This window comes from Ambystoma mexicanum, chromosome 10 (genome assembly GCF_040938575.1).
Source record: "Ambystoma mexicanum isolate Mex_15411 chromosome 10, UKY_AmexF1_1, whole genome shotgun sequence".
In the NCBI taxonomy this organism is placed as follows: domain Eukaryota; kingdom Metazoa; phylum Chordata; class Amphibia; order Caudata; family Ambystomatidae; genus Ambystoma; species Ambystoma mexicanum.
Window position 1 is genome coordinate 535,527,236 of NC_090932.1, and position 25,831 is coordinate 535,553,066.

Genomic DNA, 25,831 nt, shown 5'->3' on the forward strand with positions numbered 1-25,831 from the left:
TCTGTTACCTGTCACTCAGGGAAAACCAAATCTCTCATGTATGTTGACTCGTGTTTTGGGACATGTCAGGTAAACTGATCTGGTGTTAGTCCATTGTCTGCTACAGTGTAAAAAACGTGTTTGTGGGGAAAAAGGGGGTGGGGTAGAGCTTCTAAATATCCTACAGGGTAGGATGGGGAAAAGGTGGTACAGGAAAGGGGATACCGTGTCTCAACCCTCGGTGTCTCACTTCCACTCCCCGAAGGCCCCTCTTCCAGTTGATCCTCCCCCAGGAACTGGATCCAATAGCGATGGGTGTGTCCTGGCCACTTGGACGACAGGTCTCTGGGGACTACCGGGTGAGGCACCTTCAGGTTTCTCAGAGTGCATACGAAGTGTACAATTACAAGTTTTAAGCCACCAGCCAAGCATAGAAGCAACTGGCGGCAACCATGGAGTGCACCCGATCTTGCTTGCCAAGAGTTAATTATCACTCACCAGTGGCCAGAGAAAAGCACACATTTTGTGATGTGCGTCAACCTTCCTGCAGGAGAAGTTTCATCGCAACAAGAATTAACCAGGTGTCCAGATCAAGGAAACTGACTAAGTTTCTCATACAGGAGATACCACTTGCTAACCCCTTTGGGCCGAATGGGAGAACTTGGAATTTCTGATGTTTGTCTTGAACCGCAGACCTACGATGCATCTGGTTTGACATCCAAGTGTGCAGCTAGTAAGTTGACGGACCCTAGGAAATTTCCTCCTGACACTAGTGGGATGGTGTTGATGATTCTACATCACTATTTTGAAGTGAGATGGTGACGGACTGACTTCTTCCCCCGCCAACACCCACCCAATTTCATATTTTGTTAAATCGGGAAGCTCTTTGCTTCTGGAGCAAGGAGTAAAGCACCAGTGTTTGTCCGCCTGTGATGGGTACTGAAATGGTGGGTCTTGAGCATCCAATCTTGAATCCGGTTCAATACTGATTTGTCCTTTCATTGATGCATGGCTATGTGTAGTGATGAGAACCCTTTTCTGGAGGATGAGCTGGAAATTCGATTCATGTTATTTGATCAAATCATTTTAAGCTTCCTGAAATTGGCTTGTCCTGTTCCATTTCCATTCTGCAGTTGTTAAATGCCTTTTTAGTCACATCTCTCCGACTGGTGCTTGTGGCTCCCTCCTTTTGGTCCTCTCATGGTGTCTCCAACTCTTGCTTCTTTGAACACTCCATGGGGATGGCTTCTCTGCGCCTGGGGTTTTCAAATATATCTCTGCTACTGGGGTCGTCTTCTCGACTTCGTTTGCCTTCCCCCAGCACCAAAGTGTTGAATTTCACTGGTCTGTAATAGGCGGCACATGGTGGTTACATTATACATTTTTAATTGTTGGATTTTGTCTCTGAGATGGGGCACTGCTGCATATTCATGCAGTATTGCTCTCTTCTTGCAGTTTTTCGCCCCATACCTCCTGATGAAGACGTTGTGCAATATACATTCTACTTCGAAACAGGTTGAGTTTTTTTCTCAAGGGATGTGATCTATACAATACATTTCTTTTCAGATACACCCTTGTGATACAGTTTTAATTATTCTTATTGCTGTTTGTTATTCAATTTCTAAATATTAAAATAATCAGACGGAATGCGTGGATTGTGTACCTCATTCCTAACTGTTCTACAATTGTCATTTTTAGCTATTGTTGTTTTGATGAATGCCACTATGAATGATGTATGGTTTGAATGCTGCACTATGATTGGTTTTGACAATGGACTATTTTTAGCCATGTGTTATGTTTACCCATGTTGCTGTGTCATGTAATATAATGGTCTCTAAAGTATTCCCATTAATTGACTATTTTGTATATTTTTTGTATCACAGTAAATATAAATTGATAATTTTTGTAAGCAACTCAGTTTTGCTCTCTGGACATTTTTTCCAGACGTGTGTGTTAAATGACTCGGGACACATTATGTGTGTCCTATTCGGCATGAACCTATTACCGATCGGTATCCCTGCATATATTCCCACCAAAAATATCTCCGTACATAGGGTAGTTTGTCTCGCCATAGGCGATATTTTGGGGGGAGGATAACTTGTGGGAGCAGGGGTGCCCCCTGCAGGGTCCATGGCTCAATATCGCTGCAAAAATATGGCGATTTTTGTATTGCAATATTTTTGCGGGGATATTAACACATGGAACCTACCGATATCGCAACGATTAGGCTGTAATGTGCTTAAACAATACCTATCCTCTTTATTTACCTTTCTCCTGTTTAACATTTCGTTTGTGCAGCTTGTTGGCTTGGAATAAGCAACACCCACACAAGCTATTGTAAGTACATTTTAAACTTGGCATTGTTGTTTCCTGACCTATGTTTCTTTGTTTTAGGGAACAGTCGTTTAGTTTGTAATTACATTTTTCCTTACTTTGTTTCAGGCTGACTTCATCCAAAATGTCAAAGGTAAGAGATGATTTTAAGAGCTTCTTGGCACATAGGTATGTTAGAAATTACAATAAAAATGTATGACAACGATTTGTGCAGATAAGGGCTCCTGTGGCCAGTTAGCCTGTTTTCTCTGTCTCCATGCCTCTGTCCTTCTCTATGCTAGTCTGCCTATTGCATAGTAAAATACAGCCTATATTGTGACATCTGGTAATTGAGTACAAACCTCATAGATTTGTTATTGCTGAAGAACTTTCATTTCCTGCTACTTTGTGTTTCAGCCTGTATGCCTGGATGCTACCATATCAAATCATTATGCTCTTAAAGGGGACGTTCACTCAAAGTTATTGTCTCAAAAGATGGGCCATAATAAATCATATATCCAAAAAGTATTTTAAAGAAAGTTCCTATGTAAATTATGAGCAAAGTAAAAAATGTCAAGCACTAGGAGGCATCCATCCATTTTGTGAAATGAATGAGCCTCCTGTGCTTGTGTTAAGCTCTGCTTTGGCTACAATGCCAAGCCCAGGGAAGCACAGAAAATGTAAAATGAAAGGCACAGCAATTATAAATACTTTGCAGTCAGAGTTTCATAATTGCTCTGACTTTCTTTTCTAGTTTCTCAAGCACAGGAAACTGAAAACTAAAGTCGCTGCAATTATGAATACTCTGCCAGCGAAGTATTCATAATTGCCTGAACTTTCGCTTTACGTCTCCCGGCCTCCCCCGGCCTGTGAGACTTGAAACGAAAGCCACGGAAATCCTAAATACAACAATGTTATATTTATAATTGCCTGGACTTTTCTCCCGGGATCCCCCAGCTCAGGGGAGCCCGGGAAAGCAGGAAAATTAAAGCACAAAGAACCACTCACCAACCGCACAAGGGAGGAAGGAGCCTGGCAGCATTCTCTGCTCTCCGGCTGTAATAAGCAAAAGCTACCAGTAGGTGGCTTTTGCTTCATTATTTTGCCGCGAGAGCAGAGCTTAACACAAGCACTGGAGGCTCATTCATTGATGCCCCCTAGTGCTTGACATTTTTACTTTGAGCCTCATTGGCTCAAAGTTTTACATAGGAACTTTCTTTAAAAATATTTTTATTATGGCCCATTTCTTGAGACAATAACATTTGAGTGAACTTCAAGTCTGCATCTAATGATCCACACCTCAGGCATAGCATGTTACAATCTGGATAGAGCTTTGAGTTTAAGGGGCCTATAATGTAATATATGTAATAATTTATATTGCCTTCTTTGAAACGCATGTTCACAGACACCTCAGTGGTAAATTTACACATAGCAGCCCATTGCGTATCTGACACTTAGGTTAAGCAAAGCATTCAGTTTTTCTCGTGATTGATCCTCTCGCCCAGGCATCATATTCAATATTTCCTTGTATAGGGTAGACCATACATGGCTGCTTTCCTTTCTAATTTAACATGTGGTGGTGTTGCCTCATTATAATACCAGTAGGGGTCATGCTGAGATTGGGCCGCCAGTCAGTACACTTACATATTGGGCCCATTAAAACACCCCAGTGCATATGGTAAATCCATATCTGCCCACTTCTTTTGCACCGCTCCGGCGTGCCACAGAAAACTGCTGTGTGTTTCTGTGGAGATTTTAAATTAATTGTTTCCCTGGCCAGACAGGAACGTTCACAAATGTATAGAGCATCTTGGGTACTAATATCATTTTTGTGAAGGATAGCCTGCCTGCTAATGACATGGTTGATATTTTTGAAATATTTTCCAGGGAAGTGTAATTGTCTACAATGATGTTGTCTTAAATTCTAGACATTGTCACCCCCCCCGTCCCCCCCCCCCCCCCAAGTATTTCAGTCTGTTGGGGGACCATTTCAATTGAGACTATTCGGGGACGGGGAGTGTTGTTAGGGGAAATATTTTCAATTTACTGTAATGTACAGCAAAACCGGAGTATGCAGCGATCTGGGCTATGTCTTGCATTATTGGGTCTAGATTGTGTTGTGGATCTCGAACGTAAAATACAAATAAATCTTTCGATGACTAGAACGGATCAGATCAGCCATGGGTTCTACAGCCAGTGTAAAAAGGAGAGGTGACAAGGGTCACCACTGACTGGTGCCTCTACCAAGCTCAAATGACGCGGATTGGGTACCATTTGTGCGAAGAGCTGCCATAGATATTGTGTATAGTAGTTTTATTTAACTTGGCTCCTATCCCACAGTTGGGACTGAACGGCCATGAAACCATATCAAAAGCTTTCTGGGCATGTATATCCAGCGCTACTGCGTTTGCTTCTGGAGATATACGTGCCATGACATTAAATAAACGCCTCAAATTAAGAAATGTCTTTCTACCCGGGATGAACTCCACTTGATCTGGATGGATCAAAGCAGGCATTGGGGGGAGCAGTCTGTTAGATGAGGTTTTTGCATACATTTTGGTATCCACTTTCATTAATGATGGAGGCTGATAAGACATGCATTAATCATTTGATTTCCCAGGTTGAGTAAGACTAGAACTATAACTTCATGCAGAGATGCTGGTAGCTGACCAGTGTGGACAGATTCTTCCCATAGTTTTAATAGCCAGGGAGCTTACAAAGCCCCTAATTCCATGTATAATTATGCAGTAAGCCCATCCAGACCTGGTGCTTTGTTTCAAGGTAAATGTTTAATCATTTGCTTGTGTTCTGCTTCTGTTATTGGGGCATTCAATTGGCGTCCCACATCAGGGAACAGCAAGGACAAGGCAATATCGTCCAATAGGACTTTCGAGTTCTCCCTGTTTCTGCTACAAAGAAGTGTAGAATCCTGTAAATACACTGTTAATGCCCTGGTCATTATACACCATCAGGTGACTCTTGTCCTTTATCCTGACTGTGTAATTCCACCCTCCTCCGTCCTCAACAAGTTAGTAAACAGTTTACCAGGTCTGTCTCCTTCGCCATATTCGCTGGCAGAGGCTGGTTTTGCAAAGTACTGTATTTCCCTATCCGCCAACTGTCTGAAGGTTCAAGTTGCCCTTTGATGCTTGCTAGGGTATTTCGGTTATATGCTGTTGTATATTGCTACTCTAGTGTCTGGAGTGTTCCCTGTGTATAGTGCTTTGTATTCCCAGTTCTTGTGACATTTCCATTTCCCTTATATATGCTTAATTGCTTGCCACATAGTGGCCTGGGTGACTGTCCCATTGTTGTTGATTAAAAAATATGTATGGATGTCATCCTAGATGTCTGTTATGAAAACTAAGTCCTGCAGCGCCAGTGACCTGAATCGCCATCACCCCCCTCCCCCCCCATCCACTCTGATCTATCAGGGCGTTGCCCATAGCAGAGATAATATAATCAGAGAATGGTCCGAATACGTTTGTGTGTATGTCTGCTTCCGTTACCTGTCCCACTAAATGGTCTGATACAAAAAACATGTCTATTTGTGATGCCACGTCATGTACCGTAGAGTAATATGTATATTGCCTCTCCCCCGGCTGCAGCGTACGCCATATATCATGTAGGTGTAGTCTATCAAGTATCGTAGTACTACAACTGGCTGCCTTCGATAACAGACTGGAGCTAGATCCTGTACGGTCAAGAGACTAGTCAGTATAGTATTCATGTCTCCACCCCCCCCCGATTACTGCAACAGGCATGTATGATAATATCAATTCACCAACAGGACCTCTATTAAGTAATTTACAATGTACTATGACATACCTGCCCTCAGGATCTATTTGTGTATGTAGTTGCGTAAATGCCGTCTTCTTATCGATCAGAGTTAATACCTTTGATGCTGGAAATGCATTGGAGGGACAGGGCCTCCCTGTCCTTGTTCTGTAGTCCTTTTTCATGTATGTTCTGTATTGTTTTCTGCCCAGAAGTCCATGTGTGACTCCTGGCAGTGTAGCTATTCCTCTTTTTGGTTTGGTGTACAGGCCCTTGGAATACCCTTATGGCACCCATGGGTGGAGGTACTACCCTGTACCCCTAGTTTGTTTTTGGACACCTGTGTGTGGCCCACAGAGCATGGCATGGGCTGGTGGCAGCTCCATGCTGAATTTGAAAGGTGGTCAGAGTATCCTCCATTTTGGGATACCCATGCCCTGCCATTGGAATCAGTTGATTCCTGATAGGAGACAAGATGGCCCCTGTGGCCTCTTGATTTCTATTGCCCGTTACCCTGTTTTTCCCAAAGACCTGGGAAGCCCTGACTCTGTCCCTTCCCCCTGACTTACTGTTGGGTGGAAGTTCCATACATGGTATTGTGGGGAAGTCCAGTCCAGGCCAGACTGGTTGGAGCCTTCCCAGTGACTGTATGTTGTGAGTACACCCTTGAGGTGGCACCTGGGTGAATGGACTGTGACCAATATACATTTCATGTTATGGGTGTCTGGTTTCTGGTATGTGAAACAAAGACTGACAGCCCTGTCCGAAACTGGTATGAATGCAGTGTGGACTGCTGAATGGCTGGGTGCTTGTCCCAATACACATGACTTGTTGTGAGTGTCTGAGAGGGAGGAAAATGGCCTGAATGCACTGTGAGCCTGATGGCCTGCCTGCTGAAAGCCCCTCTGAGTGATTGGTTGCTTGAGTGTGACCCAGCAGAGTGAATAAGAGTCCAAACAGTATATCTGGGGGCCTCTCACTGCTAGAATTAGTTTAGAAGCTGAAGTTGATACCTGATGCTTAACCTTGAGGCCCACTGGAGGATGAATTGCTGCTGCTGTCCTTCGCCAATCTGAAAGCTGCTGTGCCTTCAAGGAACTGATCCAAGAGAGGACCTGGTTAGGAGACCTCTTCCCGAGCTACAAGGGACCATCGTGCACCAGCTGATCTTTGCCAAAGCTCCCTGGACTACAGACCGAAGATGGGGACTACCGCGTAATCGTGAAGTGAATGGCCCAGACATTGAAGTCCATCACCGCCGACGACTGCCGTTGCTGACCGGAGCTGCAGTGCTCTTTTGTATAAGAAAAGAAAGCAAAGAAGCTGGAGAGACTTGAAAAAGGCCAGAGCTGCCCTAGAAACATTACTTGCTGACGAATCTGCACAACTCCTTTTACGGAGTAAGCAATCTTATTATATACATGGGGACAAAGCCAATCGCTTCCTAGCGGCTAAATTGAGGCGTCAAAGCCCGGAATCATATTGTACTGCTCAGAGACCGGGATGGGAACCTGGTGAGGGGAGAAAAGGAACTGGAAGGAGTTATGCTTTCCTACTATACCAACATCCTAAAGGGGGAGAACCTAGAAAAGGAAGCACAGGCGGCCTTCTTGGACCAGGTAACTCTGCCACAACTTAGTGAGGCAGACCGACTAATGCTGGAAGAACCCATATCAGTGGAAGAAGTGGGGGAGGCAATGGGGGCATTAAAGGGTCAAATCTCCAGGCCCGGACAGGTTTAGTAACATGTACTATAAAACATTTAGACCGATTTTGGTAGGCCCTCTAACAAACCTATTCAATTTTATTAGGGACTCGAGGCGAATCTCAGGGGATATGGGCCCGGCCACCACGGTCCTCCTGCTAAAGCTGGATAGGGACCCCTTAGATTGCATTTCACCAGTTATCGCCCCATCTCACTATTGAACAGGGATGCAAAAATCTACTCCACTGTATTGGTCCTTAGATTAGCAAGAATCCTCCCAAAGATAATACACCCGGACCAGGCGGGCTTTGTAGAAGGGCGGCATGCATATGATAATATATACGCAGGGCCATAGATACGATGGAGTGGGGGCGGAGGACTGGGTAGAGGTTCTCGGTGTTAGCATTAGATGCCTCCAAGGCTTTTGACAGCTTGCGCTGGGGATACCTGCAACTTGCCCTTGAGAGGTTTGGGTTCGTACCAGCATTTATACGCATGGTGATGGCCAACTTTGTGAACCTGTCAACACGGCTGATGATCAACGGACGGCTCACAGACAGCATTCCTATCCGCAGGGGCACAAGGCATGGCTGCCCATTGTCCCCATTGATCTTTGCCATGGACATGGAGCCACTGGCGCAACGATTTCGGGCTGACCAGGGTATTCGAGGGGTGGAGGTTGGGATGGATGGTCCTCAGAAGGTGACCCTCTATGCAGATGATATCCTTTTGTTCATGAAAGGCATGACAAATTGCCTCCCTAGCTCTATAGAGTTGCTGGACAAATTTGCTAAAGTTTCGGGGTTTCCCATTAATTACTCTAAATCTAAGGCACTTAATATTAAAGAGGTTACTGAACAGGTGTCAGAGTGGGAGAACCGATATCCTTTGAAATGGGAACAGAAAGCTATAAAATACCTAGGTGTCCATTTGACCCCCACCTACGATAGGTTATATTGGGCTAATATCCCGGGTCTTTTGCACTCGTTGTCGCAAGATCTCAAACGTTGGGATTTGCAGGAATTGTCATGGTTGGCACGCATAGCGGCGGTCAAGATGAACCTGCTTTCCAGGTTTCTATACCTGACTGGCGCCCTGCCGATATGTATTCCAAACCCAGCAATTAAAAAGTTGCAGGCAGAGGTGATGTTCTTCATCTGGAAGGGGAAGAAACCAAGGGTTCCCAAGAAAGTACTATTCAGACCGCAAGTTATGGGGGGGCTTGGGTGTTCCAGAATTTCGCAGGTACTTATGGGCAGTACAGGTGGCCCCCATGTTGCAATGGTCACCTAGGGACAATCAAAATAGGTGGGTAGTCTTGGAGAAAGCAGCATCAAAGATGCCTCTGGAACACCTGGGCTTCCTCGCAAGTCGACATAGAGATAAAGGGGGCACACTACGAGTCTTCCAAGGCCACCCTGTGGTATTGGGGACAAAGCACTACGAGGGAATAAGGTGAGGGTGGGGGGAGGCCCGCTTACCCCGGTAGCTCATAATTCAGATTTTACACCAGGTTTGTAGCAAAACTTTTGGATGCATTGGGGAAGGAAGGAACAGGCTCTGGTGTTGGGGGATCTGTACTCTGAGGGTGAGCCACTGACCTTCGAAAGTTGTAAAGCTAAATTCCAGAGACCGGAGACGAAACGCTTTCATTACATCCAACTCCGACACTGGATTACAAACGGGAAGGTCAGAGAGAGCTGCAAGAGCTCCCACAGGGCTGGAGCTTATTGTACAAGAGGGAAAAGACGTGAAAGGGGCGTCAAGACTGTATCGGCTGATTGGGGGGGGGGGGCGCGGACCCGGAGGAGATCCTTCCATATATGCAAAAATGGGCTGATGACGTGGGTGGACCTATTTCGGGGGAGTCATGGGGCCGCATATGGCATTGCACTGCCAAGGGTTCTAAATGTACACCAATTGAAGAGGCGGGGGGGGGGGGGGGTACATGCTTTGCCTTCGTTGGTACATGACACCACAACGAATGCATTCCATCAACTCGGACTATGCCATCCTCTGTTGGAGGGGCTGTGGACAACCTAGGGATTTTATTCATGTGGTGGAGGTGCCCGGTGGTGGAGACCTATTGGAAGGAGGTCCTAAGTCATATAAAGGATATAACCGAGACCCAATTGCCATTTGACCCGGTGGTCGTCTTGTTGGGCGATGCAGTAGAGGGGAGCTACGCCAACTCTGGATGCAGGGCTGGCCTCATTACTCGCATGCTGAGCGCAGCAAGAATTACCATAGCGCAGGCATGGAAGAATAAACAAGAGCCTGTGGTGGCCGCATGGTGGGTAAGACTCTGGGTGGTGATGGCCATGGAGAAAGTGACAGCAATTGCTGATGGCTCCTACTGGAAATATATCAATACCTGGGCACCACTACATGAATTCATGGACGATAGGGATCAAATGTACTTTAAACCTAGGTTGCTTCGCAATGTCTCTATCCTATAACTGGGGAAACCCAAGTGACGAGAATGTTTGGAGTTGGAGGGTTCTCCTGGGTGATTGATTGTAGACGCTATATTCCACACAAATGTTAGTGTTATTGAAGCGGGGGGGGAAGGTTTGGGGGAGGGGGGGTGAGGGAGTTGTATTGTTGTATTAGTTAAATTTCAGCAGCAAATTGCACCCCAGCTGGGGGTCGTGGGCGGGAAGGATGCTGGCGACATTGTTGTTTGATATTCTTTTTTTTTTTTAATACATGATCATTTGTAATCCATGCTGCTGAACAATAAACACAGTTGGAAAAAAAAAAGAAAGAAAAGAACATTTTGAACGAAGGACTCCCTAGCTCATCACCGACAACCGCTTTGTCCTGGCGGAGATAGTCAAGGCTGCCGACGTGCCGAGGAGAATCTGCCAGTGGGTTTCCCGCCACCTAAAGACCGCAGAGACGACTCGACTCCCTTGCGGGGCCAAAGTTCTTCATAGACTCTTTGCAGCAACAAACTATCGTCATCAAGGTGCACTGCACACCTTATCTTCACAGGACGTCCACGACTGATTGTCGACGAGCAACGCCAAGGCTGAGGCTGCTGTCTCAATGCCTTCGTTCACCAATTCCTCGTGGGATCTCAACGATCTGTTGCTCCTGCCTTAAAGGGAGCCGCTCAAGAAGGATCCGTTGACGACCCGACATCAAACTCTGCTATTCCAGGTACATTGGGGTGTTAGAACCTTTTTAGAGGGAAATAAGACTCCTAAACAATGTATGGACTGGGCTTGTATTATATCTTTATTTACAGGTTGCCCAGTTGGGGGGGATCCTCCTACAGAACTGTGACTAGTGGTAGGGGCCCAGTATTCTGCCTATTGTTTCAACCAACCTGCTTTCCTGCTATGTCTATTATTGGTTCCCTTTTATTAACTGATTTGTATGACATTTGAACTGAGTACAGTTGATGCATTTTAATGGAATCAAAGAGTAATTGTGGTACCACATAGAAACTGTATATATTTGCCATTTTAGATTAGCTTGAGCACAAAGTGTGTTGTGATTGTGTACATAACTTGAGTCTATTAATATAAAGAACTGTGTTTTCACTAACATAGTGTGTGGACATTCCTTTGTGGGTGCCTGGGGACTACACTGTACTGAAGAACCAGCCTGCATCACCTCCTGAGAGCTTAAGCCTTGATTGCTCGTCCAACGGTACCAAATGGAGAATCTTGGCTGTGGTGCTCTGTGCCTCTACTCTGCCATATAGAGAGCAGGAGTACAGATGCCCCCCCCCCAGTCTTTACAATATCCCACCTGGATTGTGATGAGAATCTAATATAATATATGTTTGGTCTCCATGTTGACGCAAATGAGGTGTTCCCGGTACCAACCACGTGTCGCCTGTAGAAACAGGACCTGAAGGTTATGACGGTTCACGTAGGCCATCATTCTTCTTGCCTTAGTGTAGTTCCCTAGCCCTCTGACATTCCAGCTAAGAATCCTAATTGCCTCCAGGGTAGTACAGATTGGTTGTGCATACAGTGCTTTTGTGGGAGTGCCCTTTCATTGCCACTAGATGTTGCATGCCGCTCGGAATCATTGTACGTACATAGCTGAACATTTTCCCAATTTTACCCCAACTTATATCCCCTCGCCTCCTACATAGCTCTCCCAATCGGGGCCATGATCACCATCTCCCCCCTCCACCCCCCCCTGACATTTTCCCCCCCAAACCTTTTTGCACATCCCCAACCTGTGTATACGTACTATACCAAAACAGAAACCCTTAACCTTGTATGTTGGGAGTCGGAGGGGTTTTCTCCGTTCTAATTCCTAAGCCAAACAGGGGGCTGCTGCAGGCGGTCATATGGACAAGTGTTCTATTACAAGGCCAGTAGCCCAATACAAAGTTCACCCGCTAGCATTTCAGCATGATCACTTTTCTATGACAAGATTACTTGCATCATAAGCAGAAGTAATTTGAACCTAAGTGATTTAAGTATTCACACCCAGCATTTTCATCAACCCGTCTGTATCAGGTAATATTGTCCCCATATATATGGTCGCCGTAGATATTTTTGTGGGGACATTATTACATGGAACCAACCCGTCAGTATTCCCTCTAGCTATTGAAGTTGGCTTTGGCGGTAGAGATGATGCACCTGTGACTTCCTGCGCTGGCTTGGAAATGTTCGGTATGTTGGCCTCAATGTAGTACACTGCTTCCTCCGGGAGGGCAAAGAATATTGCTTTGTGCTAGGAAAGATTTCCATTCCATATGTAATTTTCCCTCCAGTTGTGTAGCCCCACCCCTCAACATTTTGCTGATGTTAAACACCATAGTCTGACTTTGCCAGAGGAGCACAGCCTTCTGCTGCGCTCTCCTGGGCTTTTCGCTCACTTTATTTTGGGGAAACTGACATGCCCTTACAGACAGTCAGTACTGGGAGACTTTGTTTCCCTTAGTCCTTGTCAATGTTGAAACTTTTCTGCAACATGTTGCATGTGCACAATGTACCTTCCGGTTTAGTGTTCTTGGGGCTTCCTGTCATTTCTAAAAGCCCTAAAATACTCTCGAAGGATTTTTTTTTTTTAGGCAAAGTGCAGGTGTGCCCTAGACAGGGCTCGTGGCAGCTTATCTTTTCTTGTATTTTTAACCCTTTCCTGCCAGGTAACCCGCACTAGGCACCAATAGGTGGCCTGGCTCCAAAAGGGCCATGCCACAAGGTTTTGTCCTGTCGTTTGGCCATCTTGCCCCTTCACCTTCCCCAGAACGAGCCGACCCGGGTCAGTCCTTATGTGGGCATGCATTCTCTCGCGAAACGCCAAGCTTTCATGGGCTTCTACATGACGTGTGTGTGTGCTTCCAGGATGTGGGCTGGACTGTCTAGTTCCAATACACATACTGGGTGCCAGAGTCTGGTGTGCTATGAATGCCTGGGACCACCGTGGTCCATGATTGGTCCACGTATGGTATGCTTGTATGTGAGCAGATCTTCCATTAGGTCCTTTGTTTTGGCGAAGGAGATTTTGGATAAGCGAATGCTCCAAACGCCTTCCCATGTCGATCTGAGTCCTCACTGAACAAAGGATAGGATACAAGTATCCTGAAGCTAAGAAGCCAAGTCGAGGAACCGCTGGTGACCTGCTGTAAGGTTTGGCATCCTGAACCCGCTGTCGTCCCGCTGGTCCCCTCTGCATCTGATCGTCCTAGGTCTGCCAAGGCCCTTCAACCCATTGGAATAGTGGGACCAACTATTCTCGGCACCTTAATCAAACCCTGCAAGTAAGCCTTCTCAGAAGTGTCCCTGGACCAACCAGTGGGCTGACCAGCTTGCGCAGGACCTTTGCTCTGTCATTGCCGCTGTTTCGAGGAGGCCCTCGAAACTTGGTACATCACAAGATCTGTGTTCACGGCACTCCCACGCCGAATTTCGTACACTTGGCGTTGCCAGGTCTGGAGTAAAGAGAGAGCGCTGACCCGGAGTATACACGGTTACTGTGTCGTTCAGCCGTGGTGACACTTTGCAAACTCATTGCAGCTGTGCCCCTCTGTGCCCTAAGCCTGCTACAGTGGAACTGGCCTGATCCATCCACCAGGAGCGGAGAAATCGCCATTGTCCCGTTTGTGAATCAACAATGAAACTTTGCCGCTGAAAGCCGCAGAGCCGCAAGATTGCTGCATTTGAACCTGCAACCGAAGTGTACTCGACTGCTGCAATACTGCTAAGCTATGTTTTTACCGGCGGCTGACCCCTCAGCCGCAGTACAGCACCCATGGGTGACCATTTTGTTAGAACAGCCCCGGTCTTCTTTTTTCGCCATTTTCTGTTTTGTGAGGTCTTTCTTGGCTTTTACTCTGTGCTTTGAGACAGATTGAGCCCTTTGTAATACCTTGCCTGAAGCTTGCCTCTGGCTACAGTGTCTGGAAGGACAGGAAGTGAGGGAGGATCCCGAAACGCCCCTGTCCTTTGTCTCCAAGTGTACCTGAAAGTAACCAGTCCTGATTGGCCTGAAAGGACAGCCACCCTGCTGTGTGATTGACACTCTTCTTAATCCATTGACTTTGGCATTACTTGTCCCTCCATAGGTTGTAATTTGTTGGACACTTTTACTGCTGGGAAAAGCTTGCCTTGATTTCATTGGAGGAGTCAAACTGTGTTCACTTCATAAAGTATGTTCTAAACGTTCTATTTTCTTTAACCCTTCCTTCCTGAAACTCAGTGTAAAAAGTATATTAGTGTTATATATAAATGCAATACTATCTTTGTTATTGAAGTCACTTCAGGGTGTATGAGAAATGTATTGGCATATCTAAAGCGTATTCACCAACTTCATTGGTTTTGGAAAGTGATTCCAAAGTTTAGTTGAACTTGCCTTTTTGAAGAATGTTTTACTAAAACTGATGTTCGATCAATACATAATTACTTATAACTGACTTGAGTGTAAGGGTACTTGTATTGACTGATTTCCTCTGTGCAGCTCACATTTACCCCTCTTGAGATGGGCCTAGCTGCTCAGTCACACTACCAACTTGTGTAGTACAGACCTATACCAAAAGGTGGGTTACTTAATTCCACGCTGATAAGTGTTGTCTAGTCTCACATAGTGTGACTACACCAAGTCTTACTAACAATCAGTTTCCCCTGTTAATTGCTCCTTCCGACGGCCCCTATTTGTGTGTAGGGAAGAGGCATTGCACACTTGCCTGTGTGCTACGTTTGTAGGCCATTAAGCAGTCCAACACAGAATCCAGCCCCAAATGAGGTATGTAGCGGGGTAGTGGCCCTCCTCCCTTTCCCCAAATTGTTTGCACCATACCTTAGATTAACAAGGAAGCGTCCTGTGTTGAGCCAGAGTATGAGACTCCTCTGTTGTTCCATGCGGCGGCAGGGTCTATGCGTCCTTTCAGTACCGCCCCCTCAGGATGCAGTAACGGCTGTCTCTTGAGTCCTCGCTGCATATGCAGTGTCTCAGTCATGGGTCCCGCTGCACTGAGCTCGGAGCCAGTGTGCTCCATTGTGTTTCCTGGTCCTCATCCAGGTTCATTTGCTGGCGTTGCAGCGGCTGGTAAACGCCACCTTTTAGTCTGGGTAACCCTCCAGTTACTAATAGTGCTGGAGCTTCTGACCCCCACAAGTACAGCCTGCGTAGGCCGTTGCAAGTTGTCCTGGACCCAGCACTGGGGTTATGAGGAGTTTCGACACAGCACTTCAACAAATTGCAGCAGAGCCCCATAAGCGCAGCGCTCATGTATGTGTTTGGCTTGAGTCTATGTTGCCCCAAAGCAGGTTTAAGGACAATGACGCCGGCAGCACCACTGGAGACTTAATAGCGGCCCCCACCCCCTGCATCTTATTTTTGTTCTCAAATGCAAATTGGACATTTAATGCGATTATTTATTTATATATAGATCTTGGGGTTCATGTTACTCCAATTTTCAGTGTCTTGTGCCAGTTACAGTTTGAAATCAGACATTAGTAGCGATGGGGACTGTTACATTATATGACATTGATGCTCCTTAGAACACTAGTCTCTGGTTAGAGGAATTAATATAGATTGAGATCAACTTGAGGAGATGGCTTGGAACTTTCGCCCATGTAGACTACCATGTCCTTTTAGAATAACCAAAGTGCCTGTAATGTTGTCACCTTAAGGCCTGCTGCAGAAGCATTGTCATTCCTAACCACCTGTGAAAGAATTGCTCTGCAGGAGTACATAAATGAGTAATGACTCAAGTGCCTACTTTACCCCCACACTACCACTAAAATAGCATTCATCCCAATCGTAAAAGTGAAACGGTCATACGTAATCTCCATGTTCCTTTTTAATGAGTGTATTTAGTGCGTGAACCTATGCACATGTCTGGACTGTGAAAATATGGCAGAGCCTCTGTTAGCTTGCAGAAAACCTCATACAGAAGAATTACAAATTCTGCCCTAGCTTATTTTTTTTAATGTCATTTTTATTGATTTTACAAGTGTATTTTGTCACAATCACACTTAACTTCAGCGATGGTCGCATAACGAGAATAAAGCAGTAAGTGCCAAACATTGGTAAAACAATAGTTAAAAAAAATAAAATAATCTCTTAAACCCTCCCTTACCCACCCCCATACTCCCCCCTCCCTGAGTCATCACACGAAAGTGTGCAATAAAAAAAAGTTCCTCAAATCATCTTAGTTAGTACTATAATTCCATTAATACTATGAGACCTCAACTATTCCCAGCGGGGAGCGTTGGACCTCTTAACGCCTGAGCAGGGCACATCAGCGAGGCCTGTCAGGGATTTTGATAGCAGTTTCTGGGCACATTACTGTTCAATGCTAGTCGGCTCCTTTCAATGATTCCCAATATGCCGTGTAGTGTTCTTAAAGGGGAGCCAAATCCAGTTTGTGCGAACTAGACTCCAACAGGACGGCAGTGAGGCTTTCCATCTCGTAGATTGAGTGGGCTTTTGTGATCCACTCTTTTTGTGGCCAGGGTACTGCTTTTCCATTTGATAAGCATACCCTTGCAGCCAGTAGTAGGTTCTGGGGCATGTGCGAGAGTAGTACGTATGAATCCTCACCATCTGCTTCGATACCAAACTGGACTAGTAATGGGGAGGGCGCTCTGACAATACCATCTATAGCCTGGATCCCCCCCAGACCTCACAGCATGTCTGGACCTTCACACATTTCCGCCATTGATGCCAATAGTCACAAATCTCCCCACAGTAATGGGGGGGGGGGGGTCCCAGGGAATATTTTGGATAGCCTTTGAGGGGTGTTGTGCAAGCTCCTCAGTAGCCTTGCGTTGTGCATTTTATATTGCATGGATATCTATGATCTCCATAAGGCTCTGTGTATGACATTCCATGTGTCCTGCAATTCTTGTAACTCTAGTTCTGTAGCCCATTTGATTTCAGCTAAGTGATCTCTAGTGAGTAGTGCAAAATATAATTGTGCAATCGGCCCTCTCGAGCCTCGGCACAGGCTCCGAACCTGTTCAAATGGTATGGTATGGTATTTAAAAATTGCATCCACAGTAATTGCACATCAACAATTAGAACATTATTGCAATATTTCCTGAGGTAGCGCCCCATTATCTTGTACAATCTATTTGGAAATGGCGTGTGGATTCCAATACGCTCTCGCCAAATCGACAGAATCTCTTCCCTAGAGATATGGCCACCCAACACCTCAATTGAGAGCTTTTAAATGTAATATCTGAATATTTCCTTACATTGTTACCGTACCCGTAAGCCTTGTGCTATTTCCCCTCCAAATAGCTCAAGAATTCTGTTATTAGATTTATATGCAAGCACTGCAATTTGTTGCTCTCTATCCTGGGAGTACAATGCACCACGTAAAACGGTATTGAAACTCCCTACTGACAATAACATTGATTCCTTTTCCCAGCCTACTGCAGCAGACTGTTTCTCCACAAGCCATGCCTAAGAGGGACATTCAAGGTGTTAAATGAAAATCATAAGCGATGTATCAATGAGTCGCCTTCAGCTGTAACTAGCTCCCTATAAACCGTATTAGCTTTTGCGTAGACACCTCTTTACAGCTGGGCAGATTAAGTTCCAGGGTTAAGTAAGGCACAGGGAGAGTAAGACTTGTATTGACTTGTTTCCTTAAGGTTTTAGCCTCTAGTTTGTCTAAGCAGGATATAAACTTGCTACCCCATATTTCCATCCACATTGGTCATAAATTGTGGATTTTTGCTTTGTACAAAGTAGCAATTGCTTCCAAGCTAAAGTGATGTTTTGGTTTTGTTTCTCCTTTGATGCATTTTTTAACAAAACCCAATTTGATTGAGAAAAAAAAGGGCAGTATGGGCGTTACGGTGTTGTTCGAATTAAAAAATCCTTAACATGAGGAGCGCGGGCTGCAGGGGTGTCCTCCGCTCCCTATGTTTATTTGGGGTGAGGGGTGTCCCCAGCTTCCTTACCATTGGCGGCAGGGAACCAAAAAACAAAAACAATGAACAGTCAAAATGGGGAACCGAGCAATAACGCTGCAGGCAGTTCACCCGCGAACAAAACTAGCACGAATTAACAACCCAGATCCACATTTCTTTTTGCGTTGGGACTAGAATCAACAATATCAACAGTATCGGAAGCACCCTTATTGTTTGTAATGAGGGTCATAGAAGCAGAATTAGCAAATTGTTTTGTATCAATTGTGGAGAAAGTTTCTTGCTTCAAGTTTTTCTTCCTAGCTACATTGATTTTAGTACAGATGTTCACACGCTTGTTACATTTTTCAGATACGTCTTGATCTCCTTGAATACTCATTTCGTCTCTGGTGTAGTATTTATCAGGCCCATTATTGAAGTTTCACGCACTCAATTTTTTAACGCCTGCCCTTCCCCTTTCCCATCCCCCACAGATGCAACTATGGGGTCCTCTATTTCAATGCATAGTTGAGGTTATTTAGTCTCGCGTACGCAAGCAACGTTAGCCATAGGTCTACTGGGTTTTAAGCACTCATTATGGTGTTCATGATGTAGTTTGACAATATGTCTTCTGTAGAACTTGACACAATTTAACAAGTGACGTGAGGAGATAGTCCAGGTTCTGAAGTTGCGGTCGAGTAATAATATATATAGTCATCAGAGTCCTCTATGTGATTATCTAAGTTGCCAGTGACCGTATCCTCTTTACCCAGCAAGGTGGAATTTTTAGAATGGGCAATTGAATAGCGTCCAATAAGCTTTTATCTGCTTATTATCAGAATTATGTACCACAATATCATTAGCAGATCCTCTTTTGCTTTAGTGGAGGGAATTGGTCTGTATATCACATTGTGGCGTAGCAGTTTTCAAAATAACAAGATTGTCACAGGAAGTGAGTTGAATCGCATTCACGTCATCTTCAGGTAGGACTAGTATTCCAACATTAGGATTTATAAGTGATCTAGTACCTGCCGATATGGCGGGTTTTGAAAATTATTGGATTACCACACTAGTTTAGTTCAATAGTGTTCGTCTACAGTGGTTCTAAGTTGCCTTGGTTCATAGGTGTGTACAATGGCACACATAGGATTAGTAATGGCTGAAGGAATTCTTACTGGGATCTTAGTCTATACCCGGTTCTCTGGAATGGCTACCACTCCCAATGTGGTCCCCGAAAAGTCCTCCAAACCAGCAGTCACCTTGTTGCCCTCAGTCCTGCTATTTGATGGAGTGATGGTGAAGCGCTTTGTGCACGTGTCTGTCGAGCTGCTTGCCCCTCTAGGGAGTGTCTCAAAGGGAAGCGTCAGGCCGGCATTCACCGCTACAGGAGAGTACTCCCAGCTTATCAGTTTGGGACTAACAAAGAATCAAGGCGAGTGAAAGCAAGCTAAAGATTTGCATTGATTACACATAAAATGGAAAGTGAATGAATAAATTGTATATTTTCATGAATCCTATTTGTACAGCCCTGTTTTCTTATGTGGTAGACGACTGTAACTGATCTGCGTCAGTCCTGTTCTACAATAAGTCAATGACAAGAATGCAAATTTAGACACGCCGTGCATTTTTCTATGTATAGATGACACTACATGTTTTACATGTAATTCAGTGACTCTTTTGGTCTTTTTTTTAAAAAAGCAATCTCAATCAATTGCGAATGATCAGTTACTACACATTTAAATTTCTTGTGAGGGAAACATTTTAACAATAATAACATGCATGTTAGGTCCCTCCTGTGGTTTTTGCATTGTGTGGCCCTGAATCCATACTCTCCATGTTAGATTTGGCTTTAAAAGGAATCTACTTGCTATTTGACGTAAAGCAAGTATACATTAAAATGTGCATACACCAACAACTGAAGTTATGACTATATCAATGTATAAAGTTCCAACTCCACACAAATTCAGTACACTTGCTATACATGTTTTCGGAGTGCGAAGGAGTGTGTGGTCATCAGTGGTCCGTGGTGGGACCTGAGGGGCTAGGACCTAGTCCACTTAAGCGAAGTGTATACTGTCATTTTAATTGGAACAGTTTCCGCAATTAGTTAAATTAGTGGCGTAAATAGCATCACCCCATTAAAAATATGTTGTGTTACTGCTGCTCAAGCTGCATTTATTTGATCATTTGCCACCTTAACTTTTACACAACATTAAAACTGAGCAGGCGTATTGTAGAACTGCATCTAATCATCTCAGCGATTTTTCACGCTAGACTTGGAATTTATGGCGCGCTTCGGCGATCATTCAAGTAGTCATACCTTGCTCTTTACTTCGCTTGAACTGTTAATTGAGATCATTAAGACCAGTGAGACGCCAAAGAGAGTCCACGAGTGAGACACCGCTGAATAGCGGAATATCAGGCTTTTAAATCTTGGAAGGTGTGACTAAGGTGTGATAACAATGACAAACCGCTTTCTAATAGAAGCCTTTTGGAAAACACATACTTGGTCCCACAGTCAGCTGCCAGTGGATTTTCTAGCCAATTTGGCATAAGATCCTCTTAAAAGTGAGGAAAAAATCTTGCAACTTGAGGTGAATGGAACCTGTGGAGCTTCAGCAGACCATGTGAAAATTACGCATTGTTTTCCCACAAACTCTTGCTAAAACATATAGCGAAGGCATTACACTGGAGAAGAGTTATAGACTTTTTTTAACAGCCAGAACGGCAATAACTGAAGAAAGCACATGTGAAATCTCTGGCCCAGTGCTCAGCAATATTGAACATAGACTGAGATTATTGCATCCAGAGCTCGGTGTGAGTTTGGAGAAAGAACCGGAAGAGCGAAACAGCCTGAATGAAAGATGGAGCATGTCGCCTGGTCTTTTGAACACCCAGTCTGCTGAATCCACTGGGAATGACTCTGAACCTGGTCTGGAGGCCTCATCGAGGATAGAGCATTCCTTGTTTCCTTTTGATGGCGAGGACCTGGCTTGTAAGGCATCCTCTGGCGCCAGCTTGAGTACATTGGCTGCGTTAAACCTAGTATTTTATTTTATTAATCTGTATGACACAGTGGCCTACGAGGTGAGTTCTAATTCTGCGATTCTTACTGAATTAAGGGCCCTTTTTCCAAACTTTAAACTGTGAATTTAATGTATTGAGGTAAATGCTCCATTTGTGGAGGGGAGGGTAAAACCACCACATTAGCCGTAACCTATGATGGATCTAAGTTCCTATAGTAAAATGTGGTACTCGTTCTTTGCCAGATGGGGCTTTGTACAGACAAATTAGATATCGTCATGGTCATGAAGTCAGGGGCACAGGCATGTAGGAGTCGCATGCACAGGAGACCTGGGTGGACACTGTCCTGGCGCCTTTGGCGCCAGGCTCATGAACAAAAGTAAACAAGAACATCCATTTAACACCGAAAAGCTTTTCTATGGACATAGCACTTCAGATGCATTAACCTTGAACATTCCATCCATTAAGCAGGATGCATTAACCTTTCCATCCATTAAGCAGCCCCAAGTGTATTCTTGGTTGTGTCTGCTAATGGATTGTCTTCGCATGTGCTCACTCTCTAGGAGTGGCAGGGTGTGACTAGAAAGTCAGCCCTAATGGGCATGCCCACGATCTCAGCTATATAAGCTGCCCCGATCCTCAAGACAGACGCTTCGTGTTATTCTGCACTTGCAAGCAGCGTAACGCTCACCGTCGCCTGAGGTCAGACTTACCTTTTGAAGATCCTGCTTCCTGCCAGCATACTTGGCAACTGGAGTGAAGCTGTTCTTACCTGTACATCTCTTTGGCAAACCAAGTATTCATCTTTACACTTTCCGGAACGCCGAAAATCTTCATCTTGGCATCGCAGCATGACACGCTCCATCATCGACGGCAGCGCCTGCAAGGAAAAACAGAAGACCAGGTTAGACATCGAAAAAATAGTCCGTTTAAAGTTGCGCTTCGCCATATTTTGCGCTTTTCCTTAAACCATCACTTACCTGCTGTCGAACATTGCGGTAGCATCCATCTTTCATCCGGCCACGTCTCGCAGCTACATTGAGGCTGCATTTCCATCTAAGGGAAGAAAACAAAGACATTATTGCAGGCATAAATAGGGGCCACAAAGACATTAAACAGAACGAACAGCATCACAAGAGCTCAAGAAAGACTTACCAATCATAAGGAGATGCATAGTCGCAGCTGGACTGGACTAATCCTTATCGGGGATCAGTGAAGGAACTAGATCTCATTCGATGCGCCCCTGCCAGAAGTAGCAGGACAGAGAGCTTTTCTTCCATAATTCACAGGTGAGCTTTATGGGCCGGCGTATGCTCACAAACTGTACTTTGGGGTGAATGGTTCGAGAGGTACAACCATCACAGATTGTCGCACTCGCACTGTTCTCTCCACGCAGGAGCAGTATCGCCACGTACCGCCGCTCACAGCTTTTCTACTGAGGGAGAGGCCTGAAGGGGGTGACTGAAGTTCAGGGAGGGCTGCAACCGTGCCCAAACACCTCCGCAGAAACTAGGTGAGCAACTAGGTGAGCGTAACAGTGATTTTATGAGAAATGGAGGAACATACCTATGTGGAAAAATTTGGTGGGGGCATCTACCATTGATTACTTGTTAGTGGGACATGTCGAACAATCCTATGTTTGAAATAATTCATATGGGGTGGAGTGATCATGCAATGCTGCACTTAGTCCTGGACCTATGTCCTCTAAAGATAGTTGACACTGACGGACCACAAAATCTTGTTGTAAAGGGCAAAAACTATAGGCTAGAACCATATAGGAATAGTAATAGAGATAACAGGAAACTTGGAATATGGTGGGATTTTCTACCAAATGCGACCAAAAATGCATGTACCCATCCTTATGACTTTTATCGGGTCCTATTAAAACTGCGACCAGCCGAGACTGAGCAGAATAATCTTTTGGGGATGTGGGCGAATGGGGGGGGGGGGAGGGGTGGGGTTCATCCCTGGTAATCAGAAATATTTTGATGGCCAGGTAAACGAAAAAAAGAAAGTTCTGCGAAAGTGTATCAAGGCATTGTCTGGGTGCTACCCAAATCTAAGTAGGGCGTGATCAAAACTGGAATAAAGCGGGCACGACAGGCTCTCACTGTAGGTGGCCCAGATTCTATACATTTGATATACACATTAAGAAAAATCAGGCACACTTTTTAAGAAAATCATCAAAAAATACACACGTGCAATCTGGAGAACCCTAAACGGGACAGATGACCTACAGGCTAGTTGCTGCATGTCAGAGCGGGCTTGGGTGGATTATCTGACCAACAAATTTAAAATGTATCCGGGATATTTGATATCCTTGGAAGAGAGCCCTGGGAGGAGGATTGGGTGGACATTTCAATTTGATAAAACCGATATAGAAATGGCTATCAGAGATTTAAATAACTCGAGAGCTAGAGGACTGGATGGGGTCTCAAATTGCATTCATAAAGAAAATCCAGCTTTATGGTCGGATATCTTATTCAGACTTTTCACGCACATTGCAGAAGGTACTGCTTTTCCTACTTCTTGGCAGAGAGCCTTGATGTCCAAATTTTTAAGAGGTGAAGGAGCTATCCCAGATAACTATCGTCCAATCGCTCTAATAGACTCTGCCGCAAAAATGTTTGCTAAATTTATATTGAAGGATCTGACCGTCTAGGCGGAGTCAAATAGGATACTTGGCCCTTTGGAAACGGGCGTTTGAAAAGCGGTTGGGACTATCATGAGTGCGCTAACACACTGTCTGCACTTCAGACCTAGGCAGGAAATTTGGCGAATCACACTATTTCATTCATCGATCTGGAGACAACTTTTGACGGTTCCATGCGTTAATATCCCCGCAAAAATATTGTGATAAAAAAATATGGTCATATTTTTTAGTCGATATGGACACTGCAGGGGACCCCCCCCCCCCGTGTTATTTTAAAATGTGCAGAGGACACCCCTGCTCCCACAAATTATCCCCCCCCAAAAAATGGCGAGACAAATGGCCATATGTACGGCGATTTATATTTTTTTTGTATGGATACCCTTTTGACAATATTGATATTAATAGACTGTGGCAAAAATGAACCAAGTGGAAGATAGATGAGGGTCTTCTCGAAATGATTCAGCTATTGTACACAGGAAATTGTTAAAGTTAGACTGAATAACCAGGGGGGGGGGATCAGTCTAGTGCTATTTATTTTAATAAAGGTGTGCACTGTGCAACAAGGGTGCACTGTAGCCCTTACACACTCTAATCTCTATCTACCAGATCTCTGGGAGGAAAGTCAAGGGTGGAAAAGTTTTGCACCAAAACAGAGATTTAAGGCTAAGTATTCTTGCTTACGCAGATTCTTGTTTTGATGTATTACACGCAGGCAGGGTTACAGAGAACACTGGAGGGGTGGAAAGATATCTGTGTAAAAATTAGGTAAAGATAAAGCTGAATGAGCAACTGGTACCAGGATAACCTACTTGGGTTTCCCGAACTCTTCTAAATCCCTAGTCAAGAATCAAAAAGAGAAAATGAAGAAGGTGCTGCCATGTCTCAGTCATGAAGGTTCTGAAGAGAACATTGTATATGTTTTCCCTAGCACCACTTATTGAACTGTACAAACTTAAATAAACAGCCACCATATTATATGGGTGTGACTTGATCTCTTTTAAATATCGAAAATTCTTAGACTCCCTGAAAGGAAAAATGTGAAGGACAGTCCTGGGATTTCCAAAGTCAACCCCAATTGGTGCAATTTGTCTTGAGTTGGGCTTAATATCCAGGTGGGCACAGTATGTGAAATACATTTTGTTCTATAAGCTATTATTGGCAGAAGAGCCTAGTTTGGGGTTTTATCTGACTGTTTAACAAACAGGTGGAAGTCGTGTCCTGTCTTGAACATTTCTTCAATGCTGTACCTTTTTTGAGGCGTTAACTGTGCTTGAAATGTCATTCTTCTTAACGTAGGCAGATTCTAAGGATTTGAAAATGGCCGCCGGCATAGGTTAGACGTGCCGACAGCTCTCTCCCGGTCCCGAGTTGGCAAAGGCGTCCCACCGCTCCGCCAGCACTCAGGAAGGGACAAAAAGGAAGCCCCCCACCACGGTGACAGGTTGCAGGACCGGTGGGGGCATTATAAGAAAGGACACGCCACCCCCTCACACCCCCCCCCCCCCCCCCCCCCCCCCACCCACCGCCCCTCGGCATTGACTGGCCTGGAGCACCACGCAGGCGCCGAGTGTGTGGAGGAAGGGGGAGACGTGGCCTGCCACCACCCGCTGCACTGGTGCAGGGGACAAGCGTGCCCGTCCAGCAGTGCGGCTACCCCAGGGATGGCCCTGCAAGCCAGGACGAGGGCGGCCGCTGGTGCCAGAGTTGAGGGCTGCAGTGGACAGCCCAGCCGCTGAGAGGAAAGGGTGGGGGAAGCGAACCGGCCACGGATGAGGAAACGAACCTGCCGCAGAGGAGGCGATGCTGGATACACCACAGCGACGGTGAGGAGAAGCTGCGGAGTGAGCCACACGACCCGAGGGGGGGGGACCCCCCACACGCTGCAACCATGAGGACGGCGGCCCGCTGCGAGAGACCAACGGACACAGAGGACGCGCCGGGGATTCAAGGAGGACCGGACCGAATCTACCCCCCCCCCCCTTTCCCACAATGCCCCCGCCCCAATCCGGGGAGTGCATAGAAGCAGGGCATGTCCAGAGGCTCCAG

At 45.3% G+C, this 25,831-nt stretch overlaps 1 protein-coding gene across 4 annotated transcripts in view; it reads left to right on the top strand.

The window, feature by feature from the left end:
- SEPTIN2 (septin 2) overlaps positions 1 to 25,831 on the top strand; it is a 1,372,599-nt gene that overhangs the window by 319,874 nt on the left and 1,026,894 nt on the right. For 3 of the 4 annotated variants that reach the window (XM_069618110.1, XM_069618111.1, XM_069618108.1), the window contains 2 exons: positions 2,278 to 2,316; positions 2,422 to 2,446. In XM_069618110.1, coding sequence (XP_069474211.1) covers positions 2,438 to 2,446 — 9 coding nt within the window. In that variant the 5' untranslated portion in view covers positions 2,278 to 2,316; positions 2,422 to 2,437. The remainder of the gene's footprint in view (positions 1 to 2,277; positions 2,317 to 2,421; positions 2,447 to 25,831) is intronic. The other variant, XM_069618109.1, reaches the window with a different exon arrangement.